The 21,799-nt window shown below is 37.9% G+C and overlaps 1 protein-coding gene across 2 annotated transcripts; it reads right to left on the bottom strand.

The window, feature by feature from the left end:
* Positions 1-125: 125 nt before the first annotated feature.
* LOC133880683 (3-hydroxyisobutyryl-CoA hydrolase-like protein 1, mitochondrial) lies at positions 126-16,612 on the bottom strand. 2 transcript variants are annotated; one of them, XM_062319672.1, is made up of 14 exons: positions 16,213-16,605; positions 16,047-16,127; positions 15,207-15,275; positions 15,032-15,095; positions 13,310-13,389; positions 12,693-12,776; positions 11,888-11,972; positions 10,943-11,028; positions 10,732-10,853; positions 10,235-10,295; positions 914-1,012; positions 718-819; positions 584-625; positions 126-450 (listed from the first exon to the last, which is right to left on the bottom strand). In XM_062319672.1, exons 1-14 carry the CDS (start codon positions 16,339-16,341, stop codon positions 331-333), a joined length of 1,224 nt encoding a protein of 407 aa, XP_062175656.1. In that variant the 5' UTR covers positions 16,342-16,605; the 3' UTR covers positions 126-330. The 2 variants fall into 2 exon arrangements, with proteins under 2 accessions (XP_062175656.1, XP_062175657.1); XM_062319673.1 differs by lacking the exons at positions 126-450; positions 584-625; positions 718-819; positions 914-1,012 and adding an exon at positions 1,063-2,984 and having other exon boundaries at positions 16,213-16,612.
* Between the last annotated feature and the right edge of the window lie 5,187 nt (positions 16,613-21,799).

Here is a 21,799-nt window from a genome sequence, read left to right as displayed (position 1 = left end):
GATCGATCCTGATTAAAAAGAAACTATCAAATCAGCATTGTAGGGTAGTTGTTAAATAAAAATATGGTATTTAATATTACCCCATATATAAAAGGACCCATGATGACAAAAGCAAAATAAGAGTCTTAAAGCCAACGGTTTCTTTTTGTTTATTCATCTTTTCACCCCAAGGTCACCAATAAACTACAAAATGGTGGGATAGTTCTCCCCTTTCTATGGATAATTATCCATGATGAGAGGCTACAATTTAGGCAAATGCCTTTTGCCTTTGTCCCTTTATTAGTTTTTGTAAACATAAAAGCTAAAAAAAATTACTAGCAACAAGATGAACTATGAGAATGCTTCTCTAAGTTTTGTTGGGAGCTCGAGATCAGGCTCGAATTCGCTAAGCGGGGAAAAATAGCGCTCGACCATGTCTTCAGACACTTGTTCCAAGCTCGGAGGATCCCACTGCATATTATTTAAGAAAATAAGTTTCAGAATTTAAAAGTAATCAATAGACAGTTATTCAAACACAATGTAAGGAAACAATATTGCCACCAATGAATCTGATAATCAACAAGAGAATATAAGCAGCTGATACCTTTGGAGACAAGTCCTTGTCTATCATCCGTGCCCTAACCCCCTAAAGAACATATATAAAAACAAAATTAAAGTAATTACGATTTCGATTACGAAAGTTTGTTCTCCTAAGAAGAAAATCAAGGGGTTTTATACCTCGCGAAAGTCTCTTGAAATCAAATTAGATATTCCTTGTAGGGACATTCGGTACTCGCGGATTAAGCACTGATCAAGGCTCTGAAATCTTCCTTCTCGTATCTGTGCCAGTATGGGGGATCAGATCGTAATGCAATTGTTTCTTAAAAGGAAAAGGAAAAAGAAAAAGGCCAAGTCATGAGTACGAGGGACTTACAGATTTCAAAGAAACCTTCAAGCTTAATGGTGAGGTTTCCTTGAGTCTCCTTAGGATGGAAGTGCACCATGCATCGTTTGTTTTACTTGCCTCACTCTCCTGACAGAGTGTTTATTTTAATGGGACAATCACAAGTTTTATCCAAAATATAGGATGTCATAATTCAGAGAAATACCCATAAATATTCGTTTTAAATTATTATCATATAGATTATAATGTTGGTGTTCGGCAACTACAACTCGCATGGCCCAGCCTTCAGGTCAAAAAAGTGCACCCCAATATTAGGAAGAAAAAGAAGACAATTTATCCAAAAATTCAAAAAAACTAGAAAAGTGAGGACTTCTATACAGCCATCCATGCAAAACGGGATTTGAACATAACAATCTTTAGCTCTACCACCGAAATCTCGCAATCTTCAAAGCTCCTTGTGTTCTGCTCTCTCCAAATGCACCACATTCAGCACAAAGACGTCATCCTCCAAACTTCTAAAATGTCATGGGTTCCCAACTGACCTCTCCAACTAGCCAACAACTCATCAGCCTTTTAGGCACGACTCACTCTAAACTAAAAAGACGAAAGATTGAAACCTATAATTCTCTTGCCACTTCTTAGTGAAGAAGATCTATGGACTTTCCACTTCTCTTACACATACAACACCAATCTACCACTATGATGTTCCTCTTTATTAGGTTATCCAAAGTTAAAGATCTTCTCTAAAGTTGTTGTCCACACAAAGAACATCACTCTTGGAGGAGTGTAAACTTTCCAAAAGCTCTTCAAAGGAAATGGGGAGCCAACATGATTGGACAACCCAATGAAAAGATCTTACTTCAAAATTCCACCTTTTGAAGGGGATCCAACAGATTTTATCCTCATTGCCTTGTCTCAATCTGATAGAGCAAAAAAAATGAAAGAAAGAAGTGACCAATTCCACCTACCAATCATGCGCTGATCTGGAATGATATATTCCCCTAAATATTTCCATTAAAGAACTGCACATGATCTGCCACCCATGCCTCCTTACAACGCAACAGTAAACAATTCCAAAAAAGTTGCCTTCAGGGGCTAGTTCCCACACTACAAATCATGTCAAAACCTAATCTTAGATCTATTTCCCACCTCATATCTACTACATCTAGAAAAAACTCCCCACCCCCTCCTAGTATATTTCCACACTCCCACTCCAAAAGGCCCCCATTACCTCCTTGGAACACCAACCTCCCCACATGCTATCAAATTTGGTTTCCACTGCTAATCTCCACGAAGCCTCTCTCCATAACTTTTTTTTTTGATAAGTAATGATAGTTTTATTGAAAGCGTAAGGCGCCCATACGTACACTAGAAGTATACAACAGGAAACACCTAACTAGAAAGCGAAAAAGAAGCAAGAAATTCAGCAAAGCTGATAGATAAAGGGTACAAATAAGCCATCGACCAGACATACAAAGTATGGAGAAACAACTCTAGCACCTCCTCTAGGGAGCTTTCTAGATTCTCAAAACACCTAAGGTTTCTTTCTCTCCAAATACACCAAAAAAGGCAAATAGGCACCATCTTCCAAGAAGTAGCTCTCCCAGATCTCCCAGACTTCCACCAACAAGCAACTAAGTCAAGCACACTCCTAGGCATGACCCACGAAATACCAAAGCGGGAGAAAATGTTGTTCCATAGAGCTGAAGCCAGATCGCAATGCAGAAGAATATGGTCCACTGATTCCCCATCCCGCTTGCAAAGACAGCATCTATCCACAATAATTAAGTTCCTCTTCCTAAGATTGTCCAAGGTCAAAATTCTGCCTAGAGCTGCAGACCAAGTGAAGAAAGCTGCCCTCGGGGGAGCCTGAGACCGCCACACACACTTCCATGGGAACCGAGTACCTCTCTCCATAACTTAACGCCATAACCATTTCTCCAGGAGAGTTCGAATAAGCTAAATCAGATTTCTTATCCTCAAACCACCAAAATATATCGGAGAGCAAATCTTCGACCAATTGAATAATGAAACTTAAACTCGTCACCAACTCCACCCCACAAAAATTCCCTCCGAAGTTTTTCAATCCGGTTTGCCACACCTACAAGAATGGGGAAAAGACACAAATAATAAGTAGGCAAAGTGGATAGAGTACTTTTAATCAAAGCCAACCTAACATCCTTAGACAAATAAAGCATCTTCCAACCAGTTAAATGACGTTCCATCTTTTCAACAATACTATCTCATATAGATTTATCCTTATACAAAGCTCCCAAATAATTCATCGGCAAAAGGCCACCCTACAACCAACGATACAAGCCAAACCTCCTACATCATCCACATCGCCAATGAGAGGGAACTAACTCTAACTTAGATAATTGATCTTCAACCCCGAAACAACTTCAAAACATAAAAAAGAGACAACACAAATGACGGTTTCATGATTTGCATCCCAAAAAATCAAGGTATCATTCGCTAACAAAAGATGAGACATTAGAAGCTCGTCATTATTCCTCGATCCCACTAAAAACCTTAATAAGAGCTCTCTATTCACCATGATAGACATTAGCCTACTCAAAGCCTCCATGAAAACCACAAACAATAGAAGAGATAAAGGATCCCCATGTCTCAATCCACCGAACTATTCAAAAACTCAGAGAGAGATCCATTAATGAGACTGGAGAAATGTACCATAGAAATACAATGAGTTATCCAAGCTATCCATTTCTCCCCAAAGCCACATCTTCTCAACAAATACAATAAGAACTCCCAATTAACATGATCATAGGCCTTCTCTAAGTCTAATTTACACAACACACTAGGTTCCCCTGATCTAATTCGCTTATCAAGACATTCAATAGCTACCAGAACTAAATCCAGAATTTGTCTCCCCTTGATGAACGCATTTTGAGACCTAGAAATAAAAATCTTCTCCAACACTGTTTTCAGCTTGTTTGCTAGTACCTTAGAGATGATTTTGTAAACACCACCCACTAGACTAATAGGATGGAAGTCCTTAATATCCACAACACTGACTTTCTTGGGGATCAGGGAAATAAAAGTTGCATTGATGCTCTTTTCAAACTTCCCTTGAAGATGAAACTCCTTGAAAATGTTAGTGATAAGTTAAATCCAATACAAAGACTCAAGACTATAGGAGTCTCGGCTGCTCAATTGAAGATAGAGATAGGTCTTGTACATCTAATCTTTAAGTCATATACTCAAACTCAAACACTAAGAGATAAGTCTTATCATAGTCGACTATCTCTTGTTAGCTAGATACGTTTAATTAGTTTGAATTTAAACTTTATCTTTATCATCTATCTTCTGCTACATGATGCAGAAGTTGTATTTCAGTATACTTGTAATTCCTCTATTATAAATACACAAGCTTATGCTCTATTCTAGCAAGGCAAACAACCTGCAAATCAATATCTTCTATATGGTATCAGAGCCAATACTGACCAACGTCAATCTTTCTTCCGCTACTACCAATCAAATGGTTGTCAACCCAACTGGAATTCCTCCCCTAGTTCCTAACCCACCACCTGTTGCCAACCCACCCCCAGTTGCAAACCCACCTGCACTCCCAACCCTCATCACCTTCAACCATTTCAATCCTCTCAAACTCACACCCGGCAACGACAATCATTGGATTCCACATATTGTTCCCCATATCAAAGGGACTCTAGAGACGTTATTTGCTTCCCAATCACATGCACGAACCATGAACGTGCATTTCCAACTTGCCACTCTCAAGAAGGGCAGTTCCTCCATCACGGATTATTATCAACACTTCCAGCAAATTGCTGATGCGCTGGCTGCCGTGAACAAACCACTCAGTAATTTTGAGATGGTTTATGTTCTCCTTGCTGGCCTCGGGTCTGAATACGATCCATTTGTCACCTCGGTTCAAACACGAGTTGAACCTCTACCTATTGAGGAACTTCACGGTCACCTACTAGCGCATGAACTGCACTTGGAATCCCACAATACGACCATCGACCTTGCTGTTTCAGGTGCCAACGTTGCATCTCGGGGACCATCTTCATTCAGAAGCTACTGTGGCAGACGTAGCCAATCCCCCAACTCCTCTGGTCGTGGCTCCCCTCCTCGCCACTCACCCCAGTTCAATCATGGAAGGGGACGTGGTTTTCCCTACACTGGCCGTGGCTCATCCAGCCCCAGATACTCCAGCAACCGCCCACTGTGCCAGATATGCAATAAACTTGGTCATCTAGCCATCACCTGCTACTCCCGATTTGATAACTCCTACTCCAGTGACACTTCATCTCCAATGCAGGCCTATCTCTCCACACCAAGATCCACTTCTGATTCAGCTTGGTATCCTGACTCGGGTGCTACTCATCATCTCACCTCAAACTTAGCCAACCTCAACATCTCAGCTGCTAACTATCAGGAACTGATCATATCCAAATCAGCAATGGTAAGGGCTTGCCTATACACCACATTGGCAAAGGCCGTCTTTTTTCCCCTCTTCATTTTGATCTCCATAATATTCTGCATGTCCCTATGATTACAACAAATTTGTTATCGGTCCACAAATTTACAAAAGATACTAATACTTTCTTTGAGTTCCATCCTCACTATTTTTTCTTGAAGGATCGTCGACCGGGAAAGTGTTGCTTCGCGGCCCGAATAACCATGATCTCTACCAGTTTCCATCAGCATCGAATAAACCGTGCTCCTTTGCTCTAGTTGGTTAGCGCGTATCTCTACCTCAATGGCACCTTAGGCTAGGCCATCTAGCCTTTAAGCTAGTTCACCAAGTCATTTCCTCTTTTAATCTACCAGTCAGTTCCACAAAGTACTCTGAGCTGTGTCATGCTTGCCTTGGCTCCAAAAGCAAGCAACTATCCGTCTCCTTGTCTCAGTCTCAAGCTAAGTGCCCCTTAGATCTCATTTACACGGATGTATGGGGTCCATCTCCGGTTTGTTCCACAAATGGTTCTAAGTACTATGTTTCATTTCTAGATGCTTTTAGTCGCAACACGTGGTTATATCCACTTTCTTGTAAAGCTGATGTAACTACTGTTTTTACCAAATTTCAAGCTTATGTTCTTTGAATCCAAAATTAAATCTGTTCAGTCTAATTCGCGGGGGTGGGGGGGGGGGGGGGGGGGGGGGCGGCGAATATCATCCTCTCAACAAATTATTGATTTCTCTCGGCATCTCTCATTGCATATCTTGTTCTCACACGCACCAACAAAATGGTGCGGTTGAGCGCAAGCACCGCCATATTGTAGAAACAAGTCTTGCTATTCTCTCCCATGCACACGTTCCTCCTCAATATTGGGATGATGCTTTTTCCACTACATGCTACTTAATAAATCATATGCCCCGTTACTCAAAAATCGTTCACCATTTGAACTCCTCTTCAATTGCAAACCTGACTACACGTTTTTACGTATGTTTGGATGCGCTTGTTGGCCAAATTTGTGTCCCTACAACTCTAATAAACTTCAGCCCCGGTCCTTACAATGCTTATTTTTGGGATACAACACTAATCATAAAGGGTATAAATGTTTACATCTACCCACTAAACGTCTCTACATCTCACGGGATGTTGTCTTTGATGAGGGTGTTTTTCCACTAAAAATCATGTCTCCCAATCCCTCGGATCAACCCCATTATCCTCTACAGGTACACGGTAATTCTCCTCTCCAGGTGCGTGGTATTTCTTCTCCTGTGGTTATTCAACCTCCAGCAACATTGCAATCGATCGTGATCTCTTCTCCTCATCAAGCTGCTCCTGGCTCACAGCCTCCAAGTCCCATTCCTGCCCCTGCACCCACCATTCAGGTATCATCTCCAATCTCCTCTCCAATTAATTTATCTCCTTCCACCTCTCCTGTTTCAACTCCTAGTTCTTCCTCACACCCAGAACCGCCTGTTTCTACTCACCCCATGGTAACCCGAGCCAAGAACAATATTTTCAAAGTGAGACACCTCACTGATGGCACTGTCCGCTATCCTTTTCCCCATGCTCTTCTTGCTAAATCTAATACACAGGATGTGGAGCCAACCTGTTATACTTCAGCCATGAAGGATCCAAATTGGAGACGTGCCATGAATGTAGAATTTGATGCACTTCTACAAAATCAGACCTGGACTCGTACCACCATCATCAAATCAGAATATTATTGGCTGCAAGTGGGTATTTCGGTTGAAGAGGAAGGCTGATGGGTCGGTTGACTGCTACAAGACACGCCTTGTTGCCAAGGGATTTCACCAACAGCCGGGTATTGATTATGGTGAGACCTACAGCCCGGTTATCAAACCTACAACGGTACGATTAATTGTCTCTCTTGCAATTTCAAGTGGCTGGCCTATCCATCAAATAGACATCCAAAATGCATTCCTGCATGGCAACCTCTCCGAAGATGTCTACATGACCCAACCACCCGGGTTTGCTCATCCTCAATGCCCAACTCACACTTACAAATTGCAAAAGGCCTTGTACAGTTTGAAACAGGTTCCAAGGGCGTGGTATTCTCGCTTAAGCAATACATTGATCCAGCTTGGTTTTAGCATCTCCCAGTTGGATAGCTCTCTCTTTATTCTTCGAAGGGACAACTATACCATGCTAGTTCTCATTTATGTTGATGATATACTTATTTAATGCTCTAACCATGCTACTATTTGTGATCTTCTTGCTGCTCTTCACCGTGACTTTGCAGTAAAAGATTCAGGATCTTTTAACTTCTTGGGTATAGAGGTGCTGCCCTACTCTCGTGGAGTATTACTATCTCAACAACAATACATCTTGGACATTCTCAAACGTACCAAGATGCTTGAAGCAAAACCAGTCAACTCACCCATGGCTTCTTCCACTCATCTCTTCGCCTTTGAAGGAGACCTATTTAATGATCCTACCTTATACAGAATCACAGTTGGAGCCCTACAATACTTATGCGTCACTCGACCAGACATCTCCTATTGTGTTTATAAACTCTCCTAGTTTATGCAGAAACCCACTCATCTCCATTGGCAATCTATAAAATGGCTTCAAAGATATCTCAAGCAAACCATTCAACATGGTCTTCGTTTCCAAAAATCCACTGTCAACTCCATTCAAGCCTACTCCGATGCTGACTGGGCTAGAAGTCGCGATGATCATCGCTCCACTGGTGGTTATTGTATTTTTCTTGGTGATAGCCTTATCTCTTGGAGTTGCAGGAAACAACAAACTGTTGCAAGGTCAAGCACTGAAGCCGAATACAAGGCCCTAGCCGACACAGCTGCAAAATTATCATGGCTACTCTCCCTATGTTCAGAAATTGGTATTTGGTTCTCTCAACCTCCAACATTATGGTGTGATAATATTGGAGCCACTTACCTTACTTCAAATCCAGTATTCCATGCTTGAACAAAACATGTTGAAATCGATTTTCATTTTGTTCAGGACGTGGTTGCTAGGATATCTCTCTTCATCAAGTTCATTTCCAGCAAAGACCAGCTTGCTGACATTTTCACCAAACCGCTCTCATCCTCACGATTCAGTCTACTTAGAAGCAAGCTCAACATTACTACTGTACCGTTTAGCTTGAGGGGCGTGTTAGTGATAAAGTTAAATCCAATACAAAGACTCAAGACTCTAGGACTCTCGACTGCTCAACTGAAGATAGAGATAGATCTTGTACATCTAATCTTTAAGTCATATACTAAAACTCAAACACTAAGAGATAAGTCTTATCATAGTCGACTATCTCTCGTTAGCTAGATAGGTTTAAATAGTTTGAATTTAAACTTTATCTTTATCAGATCTTCTGCTACATGATGCAGAAGTTGTATTTCAATATACTTGTAATTCCTCTATTATAAATACACAAGCCTATGTTCTATTCTAGCAAGGTAAACAACCTGCAAATCAATATCTTCTATAGAAAACATCCACGGTATCCTCTTTAATGACCTCCCAACAAGTTTGGAAAAACGAAATGAAAAAACCACTAGGGACCTAAACATTATCACTATTCAGGGCTCTCACCACCTCAAAAACCTCACTCTCCTTAAAAGCTCTTTCCAACCATAAACCCTCATCAACACCAATGGAATTGAAGGAGAGACCATCTAATTTTGGCCGCCAACTAAATTGTTCTAGATAAAGCTAACTGTAAAATTGCATAATATGCTCCCTTATTTCTGTAGAATCTGAGGACATGGACCCATTAACAATGAAATAATCCACAGTGTTATTTCTTCTAATTCAAATTTGCCACCAGTGAAAATATTAGTGTTTTTGTCTCTCTCTTAACCAAAGAGATTCTTGACTTTTGCCTCCAGCTCATTTCCTCGAGAAGAATCCTCTCCAAGTCCCTAGAAATTTCTTCCTTTCTCAACCTTTCATCATCAGATAAGGGTCTTCCCTCTACAATAATATCAGGGTCATGGAGTTTATCCGAAAGATCCTTTTTCTGCTTCCCAACTTTGCCAAAAGCCTCTTCATTCCATTTTTTCAGATCCATTGTCAAGACTCTCAGCTTCCATGCCAAAATAAGATTGGGGGGGCCCTAAAAACAGTAGAACATCCACCGTGTTTTCACCCGTTTCACAAAGCTCTCGTACTTCAACCACATATTCTCAAACTTAAAATACCTATTGCACCTAACCGCAACACCACAATCAAGCATCAAGGGGAAGTGATCCGATAAGATTCTAGGGAGTCTCCTCTGAGAGACCTCAAGAAATTGTTCTTCTTAATTGAGAGAGATAAGAAACCTATCAATTAAGGTAAGAACTTAAGAGACCCAACAACTACTATATGAAGACTTCGGCCAAAAGGAAAATGGTAAAGTAAACCAATTGGAGACACACTTCCGTTATCCTTAAATAAATGCATCTCTTTACAATGCTTTTCAATCCAAACTAAGGTAGCTAAAGACATTGGGGGTAATGTTATTAAGTTGTAATTTTTAAATTTAATAGTTTGGCTATATGGTTGACTTGGTCATTGGAGCAATTCACAAAGATGAAGATGATAGGAAGCATCTCCAGGGTACTCAGATAAATATTGGCTAAAATAAAAAATTGTCTACCTGTAGCAAAACTTTCAAAATGATCCATAGTTCTCTGAATAAGAGTTGGTATAGATATTTTTTCTCTTTCATTTTCCCTTCTCTCCAGCTGTATGGTTTCTGATGCCTCTAATTTTCTATTATTTTCTTTCTTTCCAATTAACCAATATAATACTAGAAAGAGGTAAGTATGAAGTCAGACAAGTTGAACATCCTGTCCTATGCATATATGACCATGAAAATCTACTAAAATATTGTAATGGGTCAATATTTCTGAACTAAAAGGATATATGCAAAAGAAAGATATGCTTACCAAAGCATCAATAATTTCTTCAACTGTGTCACGGCCGAAACATTTATCAAGTGTTTCAAATCTAGACAAAATGGCAGAATAAAAAGATTAGCAAATTTAAATTATCATGCAGATGGAATGAGCATTGAATATTAATATCAAAACTTCAATTGAAAGTTCAATTATCATGAAGATGGAATAAGTATTAATCTTGATAGTTTCTTCCAAAGTTAATGACATTCTAAATAGTTTGAATTGAGATTGTTTAAGAGAGAAACTTTTTGTTCTCTAAAATGTAACTAAATCTCTATTAGAAGGCGGTTTCATAAAGATTTAGTTTAGGTGCTGTAAAAAAACTACAACATATGTGCGATAGTTTTTTCAACAGTCCAGATTTAACTTCACACTCTCTTTCTCATAAAAAATTGGAATTAAATCTGGGCCGTTGAAAAAACTACATCACATATGTTGTAGTTTTTTTTACAGAACCTAATCCAAATCTGTTTCATAAAACATACCTGTTGACTACACTAGTCTTATCTGGATAGACAAGGTCACTATATTTTTCTAAACAAGTCTCAATGACAGAAGGATCATCAGTAACCAATTTTCCAAGTTGTTCTTCAATTAATGGAAGCCTCTGCGGCAAAAGAGAAGCAATACAAACTAATGTTATATGAGCAGGAAAGATGATTGGAACACTAGAGATAAGGATCCAACAAACTTAACTGCAGTATGTGCATAATGACTAGCAAGCCCACAAGCAATCATTTCTGCTCCATTGAGTTTTTCTCCTGTTAGACCCAAGTACTCCCCTGTGAAAAATGATGTACATTAGTTCAATAGCAAATAGTTCTTCATCAATGACAAACACCTAGTTATCAATTCCTAATTATATTGTCAACATTTTATGATGTGCAGAAAGGGCCCAAAAAGTTAGCCCCATAAAATACTTGGAAAACAACATGGAACTAAAGTCACCCAGCAATTATGGTGCCTCAACACATGAAGTAAGACTTTAGGCCAATTTCAAGGATGAATGAACAAACTTTGGTAGAGTTTGCTATGCAATATCCTTACAACAACATCATCATAATTCATGAGTCCTAATGCAATTTACTTCAATAACATTGCTGAACCAACACTGCCACTGTGTGCTTCTAGAAACAAGAGAACTTTAAATAAAAATCTTTTGCAGAAGCACTACATCGAAATTCACTTCCATTCTTCTGAAACCAAGTATGATGTCAATTACTGAGACCTTTTAAGCTTTCAAGTTCATCTGTCCCTTAAATTTCTTCTAATGATTTCTTTTTTTTTTTTTTGATAAGTAAGAAGATTTTATTAATTCTAATGAACCTTTTTTTTTTTTTTTTTTATAAGTAAGAATTCATTAAAAAGCGCAGAGGGGCGCAACCCTAGAACACAGGAAGAATACAAAAGATTTACAGGGAAATCATAAAAGATTGAGGTAAATTCACGAGGGGCAGAATGTTAATCACATAAAAAATGACTTAACATATTGCTATCATCACAGACTTATGTGAGGACCAGAAATAGAACTACATGGGACTTCCATTAATATCTCCAAATAAAACATATTATCTGCAAGAATATCAGTAATAAAAATATGTTGATAGCACGGGAAAAACTATAATGTAACTGCTAGCATACCCAGGTGACCAGGTAGATGTGAGAGGTAAAATGATGCACCAGCATCAGGGTGGAAACCAATTAGAGTTTCAGGGGTAGCGAAAACCTGTGATTTGTAAGAATAAATTAATTTTGAACATCTAAAAGTGAATATCAAATTTTCATAAGCACATCACTGCCAAAAAGAACTATGGTTTTCACTCCTGTATATTGTATGGTAATGAAAGCAGAAGTCATACACTTCATTATCCAAAAAAAAATAAGCATTCATCATTATAGTCAACAAAACATTTCTGAAATACAGGACAAGTCTTTTTTTTTTTTTGTAAGTAAAGTATATTGCAAAAAAGCGCAGAGGAGCGCAACCCAAAGTACACAAGATGTATACAGCAAACCCCTAAACCAAAGAGAAAGAACACAAACCTAAAAAATCAGAAAAAGTACAATCAGACAATGTAGTCAACGTCACTCTCCACGTATACAAGGTTTTTATCATCAACTTAAAATTGAGTAAACTACTCTCACTATCTTCAAAACTGCGTGCATTTCGTTCATTCCATAGACACCACATTAAACACAATAGAGCCATTCTCCAAAACAGGACAAGTCTATGGTGCAGAAATGATTGTCTTGTAACAACAACAATAATTATTATAATAATAATAAAAAAATAATAATAATTAGTCTGATGTAGGGGTGCAAAATAATTAAAAAATTTCTTGCATAAAGAAATAGAGTGAGTGAGAACAAGAATTGAAACAATCATCAAAACTAACGACTAGATAAGGGGGAAAAGAATAAAAGCACGTGCAATCTTGCTACATACAGTTTTATCAGTTGCAACCCTAAATGTCCCAGGGATTGAAACTCCAGCCCCACCACCCATAGTAATGCCATTTAAAAGAGCCACCTGCATGGAGATTACTTACCGCACTAATATGAGTATATGGACTAGTGTAGTTAAAACAAACAGAAAATTTCAAGTCCCATTCCAACAAAAGGAACTAGAACTAATAAATATCACCAGCACCCAAAAAACAGGGAAGAAAACAGATATGAGACTTTTTAATAGACTTTAATTCAGAAAATAGAGCTCGGTGACTCATTTGAACTGCAGAGAAAAAACTACAGAAAACTCAAATGCAGTATTTTGCGGAAAAATTTAGGAAATCCAAGTAGACTACTAGAAGGAAGGAAATAATAACAATAACACCAACAACAATAAGAGGAATGTCACACCACAGTGATAAGAGCAGAAAGAGAAACCTTCAAGTACTAAAAAGTAGGAGCAAAATAACAATACAGTGAAACAAGAACCAAGTATCTCAAAGAAAAGTCTCCAAAGCATATTGATGGTAATATAGCAGTCACAAAACTGAAAAGCCTGCAACATATTAACCACTAATGCACCACTAGAAAAAGAGAGGGAAAAATAACACTTACATGTGGCTTCAAATATGTACCTAGAAAGTAGATGAAAGTATATATCTTCCTAAAAAATTCCTTACAATCTTCCATCTTCCCTGCATAGAATGAACCAAAGGTTAAAAAATGTCTAAAACCAAGCATCGACTTCATTTTTTTATTTTTTATTTTTAACGACGAGGAACCCCTCCAAGGTAAGGCCACTTTGTGTATCCACCCTCCTCAGGTAAACCTTAGACTTGTGTAAAGCATCCCCTCTACATGAATCAGATAATACTCCGGTTTCGCCGGCAGGCTAACCCCAAAGAATTGTTTACACCCAAAGGGATTCGAATTTTATACTTCATGGAACTACCACAAAGACCAAAGACTCTTACTAATATAACAAGGACATGTATCAAGGCCTTCCCGATGTTGGTGGGACCAATACTGGTGGGTTCATCAAGAACTGCTTAATTTTATCGAATGCTCTCTATGCCTCTATTATAAACAATTAAAGAAAAAAAAAATAAAAAGAAAAAAAGAAAAAAGAAAAAAACCCTTTCCCCTTTCTCTAAAAGCGCTAAGCTCATTCCACCCCTTCGACCAATTCGTTTGTCCTTGGGAGCCGTTTATATTATGCCCGTGTGTGTAAGTTGTTGCCCTGCCTATCCTGCCTCTAGTGACACAATTGTGTTCTTGGCTTCTTGCATTTAAAGTGATTTAGGTATGGATGTGCGCTCCCTGCTGAAGCTGACTCACCAGTGCCCATATTGAGCCGAGCTTTGTCCTCTCCTACACTGGAGCATAGACTTATGTAGCCATCCATTCCAAGTTGTAGTCTAGGGACATGTATTCTATAGTGATGGTCTAGGTTCCAAAGTGAGAGCCAGACAGCTACAAACCACAAAGAGGACTGATACGGGAAAATATCTTTGTTATGGAGGACTGGAGGACAGTAAATAATTCTTTTCTTTTTTTTTTTTTTTGATAAGTTAAAAAAAAAAAAAAAAAAAGAAAAAGAAGAAGAAGATGGAATTATGTATATATCTTACGTGTGGCTTAAAACTAAACAATTTTTGGTCACATTGTTAGGAAGCCTATTTTAAGGTACCCCAAAGACAAGAAAGCAATGAAGAACAATACTTTGTGTTTCATCTTCTTATATTTTCATCAATATCCATATAACCTTTGTAAAAGCTCATCAAAGTCTAAATCTCCTTTAATCAGCATTACCAAATTTTGGAATAGTACAAATGTATCAATGGTACAAGGGAGCTGTTTCAAACTTTATATCCTTTCCCTCCCAATGCACCTATAAACAACTATTTCGGATCTCCTTTTCCTTGCCATACATTATACTCTCTCTCTGTGTCCTTTCCCCCCACCACCCCCACAAAAAAAAAATATATATATCTACCTGTCAATTTACTAAAGCTCCATTTATTAATATGTTATCTTACTCTTGCTTATCCTAACCTTAAGATTGCCACAAGTAACTTCCTCCAATTCGGCATCTTTTGTCTATAGGCATGGCAGATCCCATTACTGGCTTGCTGCTATATATTATCCATGGTTCTAGCATAGGTTTACCCCAAACAATAGTATCTCACAACCACATACCACCTCCCTCTATTTAAGGCTAACATTCTCCATATCATACACAAGGAAAAACAAAGCCTTTTTCTTGGTAAAAATTACTTTTAGTGTAAAGATTTTTCCTAGTAAACTTTAAAGGGAAAAGTTAGAAGAGTCTATTACCTGCATGTATCAAATGATAAAGTGTCACAATATCACCACCAGCACAAAATCCCCTGCCACTGCCCTTCAAACAATGCAAAAAAATGTTTGAGAAGTTCCTCAGCTAAGAATAATGACAACTAAATATTATCATTCGCACTCCAATAACTGATAATAACAGCGTAGATATCTTTACCTTCATTGCCACAAAACCGATATCAGGATCATTTTCCCAACATGTGTACAGATTTTGTAATCTAGCCCCCTAGAAATCAAAGATGCTTCATTAAGACATATCTTTCTTGTTAGTTTCATAGAACAACATAAAACCCATATCACAAAAAGTATACAATTGGGCCACTAGGGAGCAAAGTCAAGCTAATAACCATGCATCATAGTTGTCAAGCAAACACCATAAACAGAATGCCAGAGGCTTTCAATTGAACCAACTAGAGGGTATATTTTTTTTTTTAATAGGTAATAAAGGAAATAGCATTAAAAAAATTGTAAATGCACCCCTAAGCATACAGGGAGTATACAAGAAGGACAACAAAACAAAAGAAAAACAGAAAAAAAAAAAAAAAGAAAAAAAAAAAAGAAAAAAAAAAAGAAAAAAAAAAAAAAAAAAGAAAAAAAAAAAGGAAGAACACCCGAAAAAACCCAAAAGACAGAAGAAAGGCTACATTAAACCCCCAACCTCTTGCCTCTAACTCTGCTAGAACCCACACCCCTAGCATCGAAATTGATCGGGCATTCTAGAGGGTATTAACAACACTGTTACAGAGACTTACGGAAGGTGCCAAACCCAATTATACATAATGGTTGGAAACCAAACAATAGAACAACAAATACTCAGATTATAATTCGTTAATTGATCCAATTGGATATAAGATAACAACCTGAATTCCAAGGTTTCAACTTTGGGTGCCGACTACTTGAAATAAGATAACCCCATTTTCAAGTACTGCATGAGTATAAGATACCACCCAAAAAAAAAAAAACTTGTATAATGGTAAGGTAAAATGAGAGCACACACCATTGCTGTACTGAGAGCATTGAGCACCGAGGGTCTGTTCAGAATCGCTGTTCTGGACCAAGCTTTGGCCTCAACCAATACCTGCAGAGAGAGATAGACAGAGACAGAGAGAGTTATGGCTTGGCTTAAACAAATGAAACAGACAAAAGGGTGATCAGGAACTGACTTGGTTGTCAATGTCATCGTTAACGCTAAGAGCACTGTCCGGAACAGAGCAGAGGGTTCTGTAGTGGTTGAGGAAGCGACGACTGTGAAGGCTGCGCTTCAGCAATAAGGCTGCCTTAAACCTCTGCATCTTCCAAATTCTAGTCGATCCCAAGGCCAAGCTCCCAGTCTCTGGTGAACAAAGCTAAGACAACGTTTCTTACGCTTGAAGCCTGTAACGGCGATTCTCTGGTAACGGTGATTCTTCTTTCCTTTTTCTCTCTTTCTTTTCCTTTTCTTTTCTTTTTTAATTTAAGTAAACTTCAACCAAGAATAACAAAAAAATGGCTGGCAAACCAAAAATTAAGCTCCAAAACAAATAGAATAAACAGACATTAAAAAAAAAATGCATCATGACGCGGCTCTAAGGCCATCTCCAGCAATAAAAGTTATAATAGCTATTGAAAAAAGCCAACTCTCTACTTTAACTACTGTTTATCCTATATTCAATCCAACAGATTTACTATTCAACTCTTTATTTTCATTTAAATATTATTTCCCAATCTTTTTTTATTATTTTTTTTTCTTTTCCTCATTTTCCTCCTTTTTCCCTACTTTCTCGGTTTCTCCAGAGACTTCTTCCCTTCACCCTGCTCTTCTTTCCCCTTCTTTATTGTTTTCCTTTCCTCTCTTCCGTTCAAAGGACACACAGAGAGATAAAGCGAGAGCACAGAGAGAGAGATTGAGTGAGAAGGGAAAACGAGAGAGAGACTGTGAGATGAGGGAGATCAATTGTTGATTTATGAGAAAGCCTGTCCACCGGAGCCGCCACGACCACCCGATCACCAGCCTGATCATCACCGCCACCCATATCGGCACTGCGCACAGCAATTTGTCGACGAATGTCTCAGCGATTGAAGGCCGACTCAGAAACTCCACACATCGAAGAACGGTTCCTCCATTTTACAGGAAAATCAGCGACGAAATGAGGCCCGATTTACACAGACCATCGACGAGAGAAAGAGAGAGAGCTTGGGAGGGGTTTATCTTTCTTATTTTCCAGTGATTTCTGAGAAATTTTCAGTAGGTAATTTCATTGAGATTCTACTTTTAATTATTGTTGATTTATGATGATTTTGGTTAGTTGTTCTTGGCCGGTTGCAGTGATGATTTTGGTTGATTTCGGGAATGCGTTTTGGTTGTTTGCGGTGATGAAGGAGAGAAAACACCGGTTGGTTGCGGTGATGATTTTGGGGACGGAGGAAAGAAGGGCAGCGGCGGATTTCGTTGGGCATCAGGACCGGGAGGGACGAAGAGGGAGAATGGGAGATTGAGAAAATATTTGATGAGGGACGGAGAGTGACAGAGAGGGGCGGGGAGGGACGAAGAGCGATTGGAGAAGGAGAGAGGGAGAGAGAAAAAATTAATAAAAAAAGTCTAAACACATGAACAGTGAATAGCCAATGTTGGCTATTTACTGTTCATGTGTTTAGAAAAATGGTTAAAGTAACCATTCTGTTGGAGAAGAAAAAAAAGCAAAAAAAGTCAAATTTGACTATTTTGGCTAAAATAGCCACTCTGTTGGAGATGGCCTAAGGAATTCTGGACCAAGATCCTCTCCATTTGAGAGGAATTAAAAAAGAGCCGGTCTTTTATATATATATATGAGCATTTTTGTAATTTTACATGGTACATGAATTCTTGGCACAACACCAAGAAAAGGGGTCATTCTTATTCATTTGCATTGGTGTCAATTAGGAATGTCCAAATTTCCTAATTAAAATGGAATTATTTCAATTAATTTTTCCAAAATATCATACTTATAAAAAGAATGTATCAAAAAACCATTTGTATTTATTGTCTCTTTCATGAGTGGCCGATGACAACATAGGGTTGCCAAAGACAACAAACAAATAGTGGCTAGTGACTGCGGAAGGCCTCAAAAGATAGTAGTGGTCGGTGATTGTAGAGGACCGCTCAAAACGACATTGAACGGAGGGTTGTTGAAGACAGTGATTAGTGATTATAGAAGGACGCCAAAGACATAGGCAAATGGTGGCCAGTGATGGCGAAGGGCCTCCAAAAACTACGACGGATGGTAGCTGGTGACAGTAGAAGGTCTTTGAAGACACTGGCAGAGAACTACCGAAGACAATGGAAAACAATGTCCAATGTCAATAGAGGGCCTCTAAAAAGTGGCCGATGACTACAAGAGTTGCCAGAGATGACAATAGATGGTGGCCACTAGAGACAATGGTTGGTGGCAGCGGAGGTTCGTCGTATATGGTTATCAGGAATGAAAAATGTTTTTTACACAACAATCATGCACAACAATTACACAACTCTACTCATATGGGGTGGGACCCATGTGAGTGGGACCTACCACATGGGTCCCACCCCATGTGAGTAGAGTTGTGCAATTGTTGTGTATAGTTATTGTGCAAGAATTTCCTCTCATCAGGAATAGGCTGGATCTGGTAGTAGTCAACAGTTGGTGAGATCGAGAGTGGCCGACCACCCACTAAGGGTGATTGGTATGGGGGAGATGATGAATACTAATAATTTTTTTTTTCTTTTTTGAGCCAAAAAAAAAAAAAAAAAAGTTTCTTGAGAAAACAATTTTTAGAGTGATTCCATTCATGGAGAAATAGCTATTTCTAACCATTTTTAGAGGAATAACAATTCCTATTTTAGGAGAATACCTATTAAAGGGAGTGATTATTACCAGCAATAGTGGCGCAACCAAACTATGAAATCGATTTTCTATTCATTGGTTTTGTGTGTACCTAACGTGATCTATGAGTAGAAATTTACAAAAATAATTCAACAGAAAAAAGTAAAAAATGAGTACTAGTTATTTTAGGTGAGTTAAGTCATTGTGCGTTACCACAAATTTTTAGAATCCTAATTAATATTTGTAGTTAACTTATTTGGACTATAATATGTAAAGTAAAGAGACGAAATTAAAATAAACTAATGCCACATTTAGTACACAGAATAACTATTATATTAAATAAATAAATAATTATTACTGAAAATGAAAGAATATAAAATGTAATAGCTACTTTCATTTAATTCTTTAATTCGATGACAACACATATGTTTTTATTAGAATTCTACCAAAATTATTAAAATACCCAAAAAAAAAAATGAAATAATAATAACAATAATTTTTTAAAAAACCTGCAAAAACTTTCATTTCATATTACTTTTTCTTTGTTCTATTTCTGATGGAAATTAATTCTATATACCCCAAAACCCCTTGGGTGATCGGCTATCTATAGATGTTTTATGACTCTTTTTTTTTAAAAATATATATATATATATATATATTTGTAGGAAAAAAATTTATGATTTTTTTTTTGGCAAATTCAATTCATTCCTTAAGGTAGAGCTATTCCTCTCATTTTTTTAGAGGAATATGTATTTATTTTCGTAGAGAAATAGCTATTGGTCCGAAACCAAACAAAATAATTATTATTTCTATGGAATAGTGTAACGCCCCGAGAAATTAATTAATTTCACAATTCATCTCCCAGTCCATTTCACAAGGAATAAGACTCAAGGATCTACTACTCCTCAAGAAGAGAATACTACGAAGCGGAAACATAAAATATTCTATCAACATTAGTTACAACTTACAACAAGAGCATCTACTAAGATTCATTGCATAAATTGAAATCACACTATACAAATCGTCAATCAAAACTAAACTCAATACACAATTGAACATAAAATAGTAAGCCTACACATCACCCAAAAATACTAATTACCATGAGTGACCTTCAAAACCTCCAATAAGTTCTCGAGCATCAATTAGATTGATTTCACTATGCCAAACAATCGCATCTACTTCGAGGTTCATCTCGAATCTAATTTCTAAAGGTGGTTCAGCTATGAAACAACACATATTTCATATGTAGAAAAGATATAAGCGTAGATCCACGATTTAATGAGTAATAATACGCATGGTGACAGGTTATCATGTAAATTATAGTTATTTTTTTTTTACAAAATGATCATGGATGCAATATAGATATAATATATGTTGTAATAAGATAATCATGTCATAGTTCAATTCCATATGGTTTACTCAGGATATTAACTCCTTATTGGCATGGTTGGCGTTATCCTAAGTGACCTATAATACAACACCGGTTCCCTAGATATGTACATCGTCCATCACTAACAGCTCAACCGAGTCTAACCTCAGGTGGCCCATGCTGCTAATGATGCCTGTAAACATAACCCTCATTCAAGCATGATGCACCGGTCACAAAACAACCATTGAATCCAAAGTTAAACATAAAAATAAATAAACCTTTGACCATAGAGAATAACATGTATAATAGTAAGCCCATGACCGTTATCTCGTACATACCAGTGTACCATGTCATACGATGCAATTTAATATTCACTGTCTTTTACATACAAGATTTTTATAAACTCATCATTTTCATTATCTTATTCTTAATCACTCATTTTCACAAAATAGAGTTCATGGTAATCAAAAAGTATATTTTATGTGAGTTCTAAACATGCACATTTGGTACACAAAATAATCATGCAATGCGGGAAAAATGATAATAACAAGTATCCATTTGAGTTTTACTCAACTAAGTTGTGATTTTCAACCAGGTGAATCCCTTGACAATCCACAATGTCCAAATCCTTGAAGCTTTCTCTAAGTCCTCATGTTCCAAGCACACTTCATTCTCTTAATCTCCTTTCAAAATCTCATATTCCCTTCAATTTCTTTCTTTCTCTCTCCAGGGGCTGCTGGGTCATTCTTGGGGTTGGGGACGCATATAATGGAATCCTAGCCCAAAACACCATTTTAGCTCAGAAAACTCAAATCTGGGTGTTTGATACAGGGGCGAACGTTCTCGGTCAATAGCCAAACGTTCGTGGTTGATTTTTATGTAGTTTGACCACTTCACACAATAGTTTGTAAAACATGTGTAACTTTTGCTCTAGGTCTCAAAATTTCACGTGTGACCCCATTTTCGAAAGCTCTTTTGGAGGAGCACCCCATGGTGACCATTCCAAGATTTGTGTGCATCTTCTTAGGGATTCAAAAATTCAATGTTTCCCCTCTTAAGACAATATTTCTAATACTTTCTCATTTTTTAGGAATTCCTCCATAGAGTGAAAACATCTTCCTCAAACCAAAGCACTTCGACATTCTCTCACTATTAGTAACAGTGGCTCAAAGGGTCGAAATGCACATAAATCACAAATGGGGGTGTGGTATTTATAAGAGAGAAATCGTAGAGGATAACGATTATTTGATCTGCCAACTGGCGAACGTTTGTCAAGCGAATCATGAATGTTCGTGTAAAATCTAGGGATAGGTGATTGTTTGACTTACAACCACGATTGTTCGTGGTACGGTCTGACACACATGCTGAAGGCGTGGATGTACTTTTCAACACATAGTACAACACGTCAACGATCATTCGTGAAGGGGGGGTAGGACCACAATCGTTCTCAGTGGGAACTACGATCGTTTATAAGCGAATCGCGAAAGTTCATGACTCTCAGCGAACGTTCGATCAACACAAAAAAGTAAAAAAGTCTTAATTTCCAATTAAAACCTACTTAATTCT

This window comes from Alnus glutinosa, chromosome 10 (genome assembly GCF_958979055.1).
Source record: "Alnus glutinosa chromosome 10, dhAlnGlut1.1, whole genome shotgun sequence".
Lineage (NCBI taxonomy): Eukaryota > Viridiplantae > Streptophyta > Magnoliopsida > Fagales > Betulaceae > Alnus > Alnus glutinosa.
Note: the sequence above shows the minus strand (reverse complement) of the source record. Positions and strands in the feature narration are given on the sequence as shown.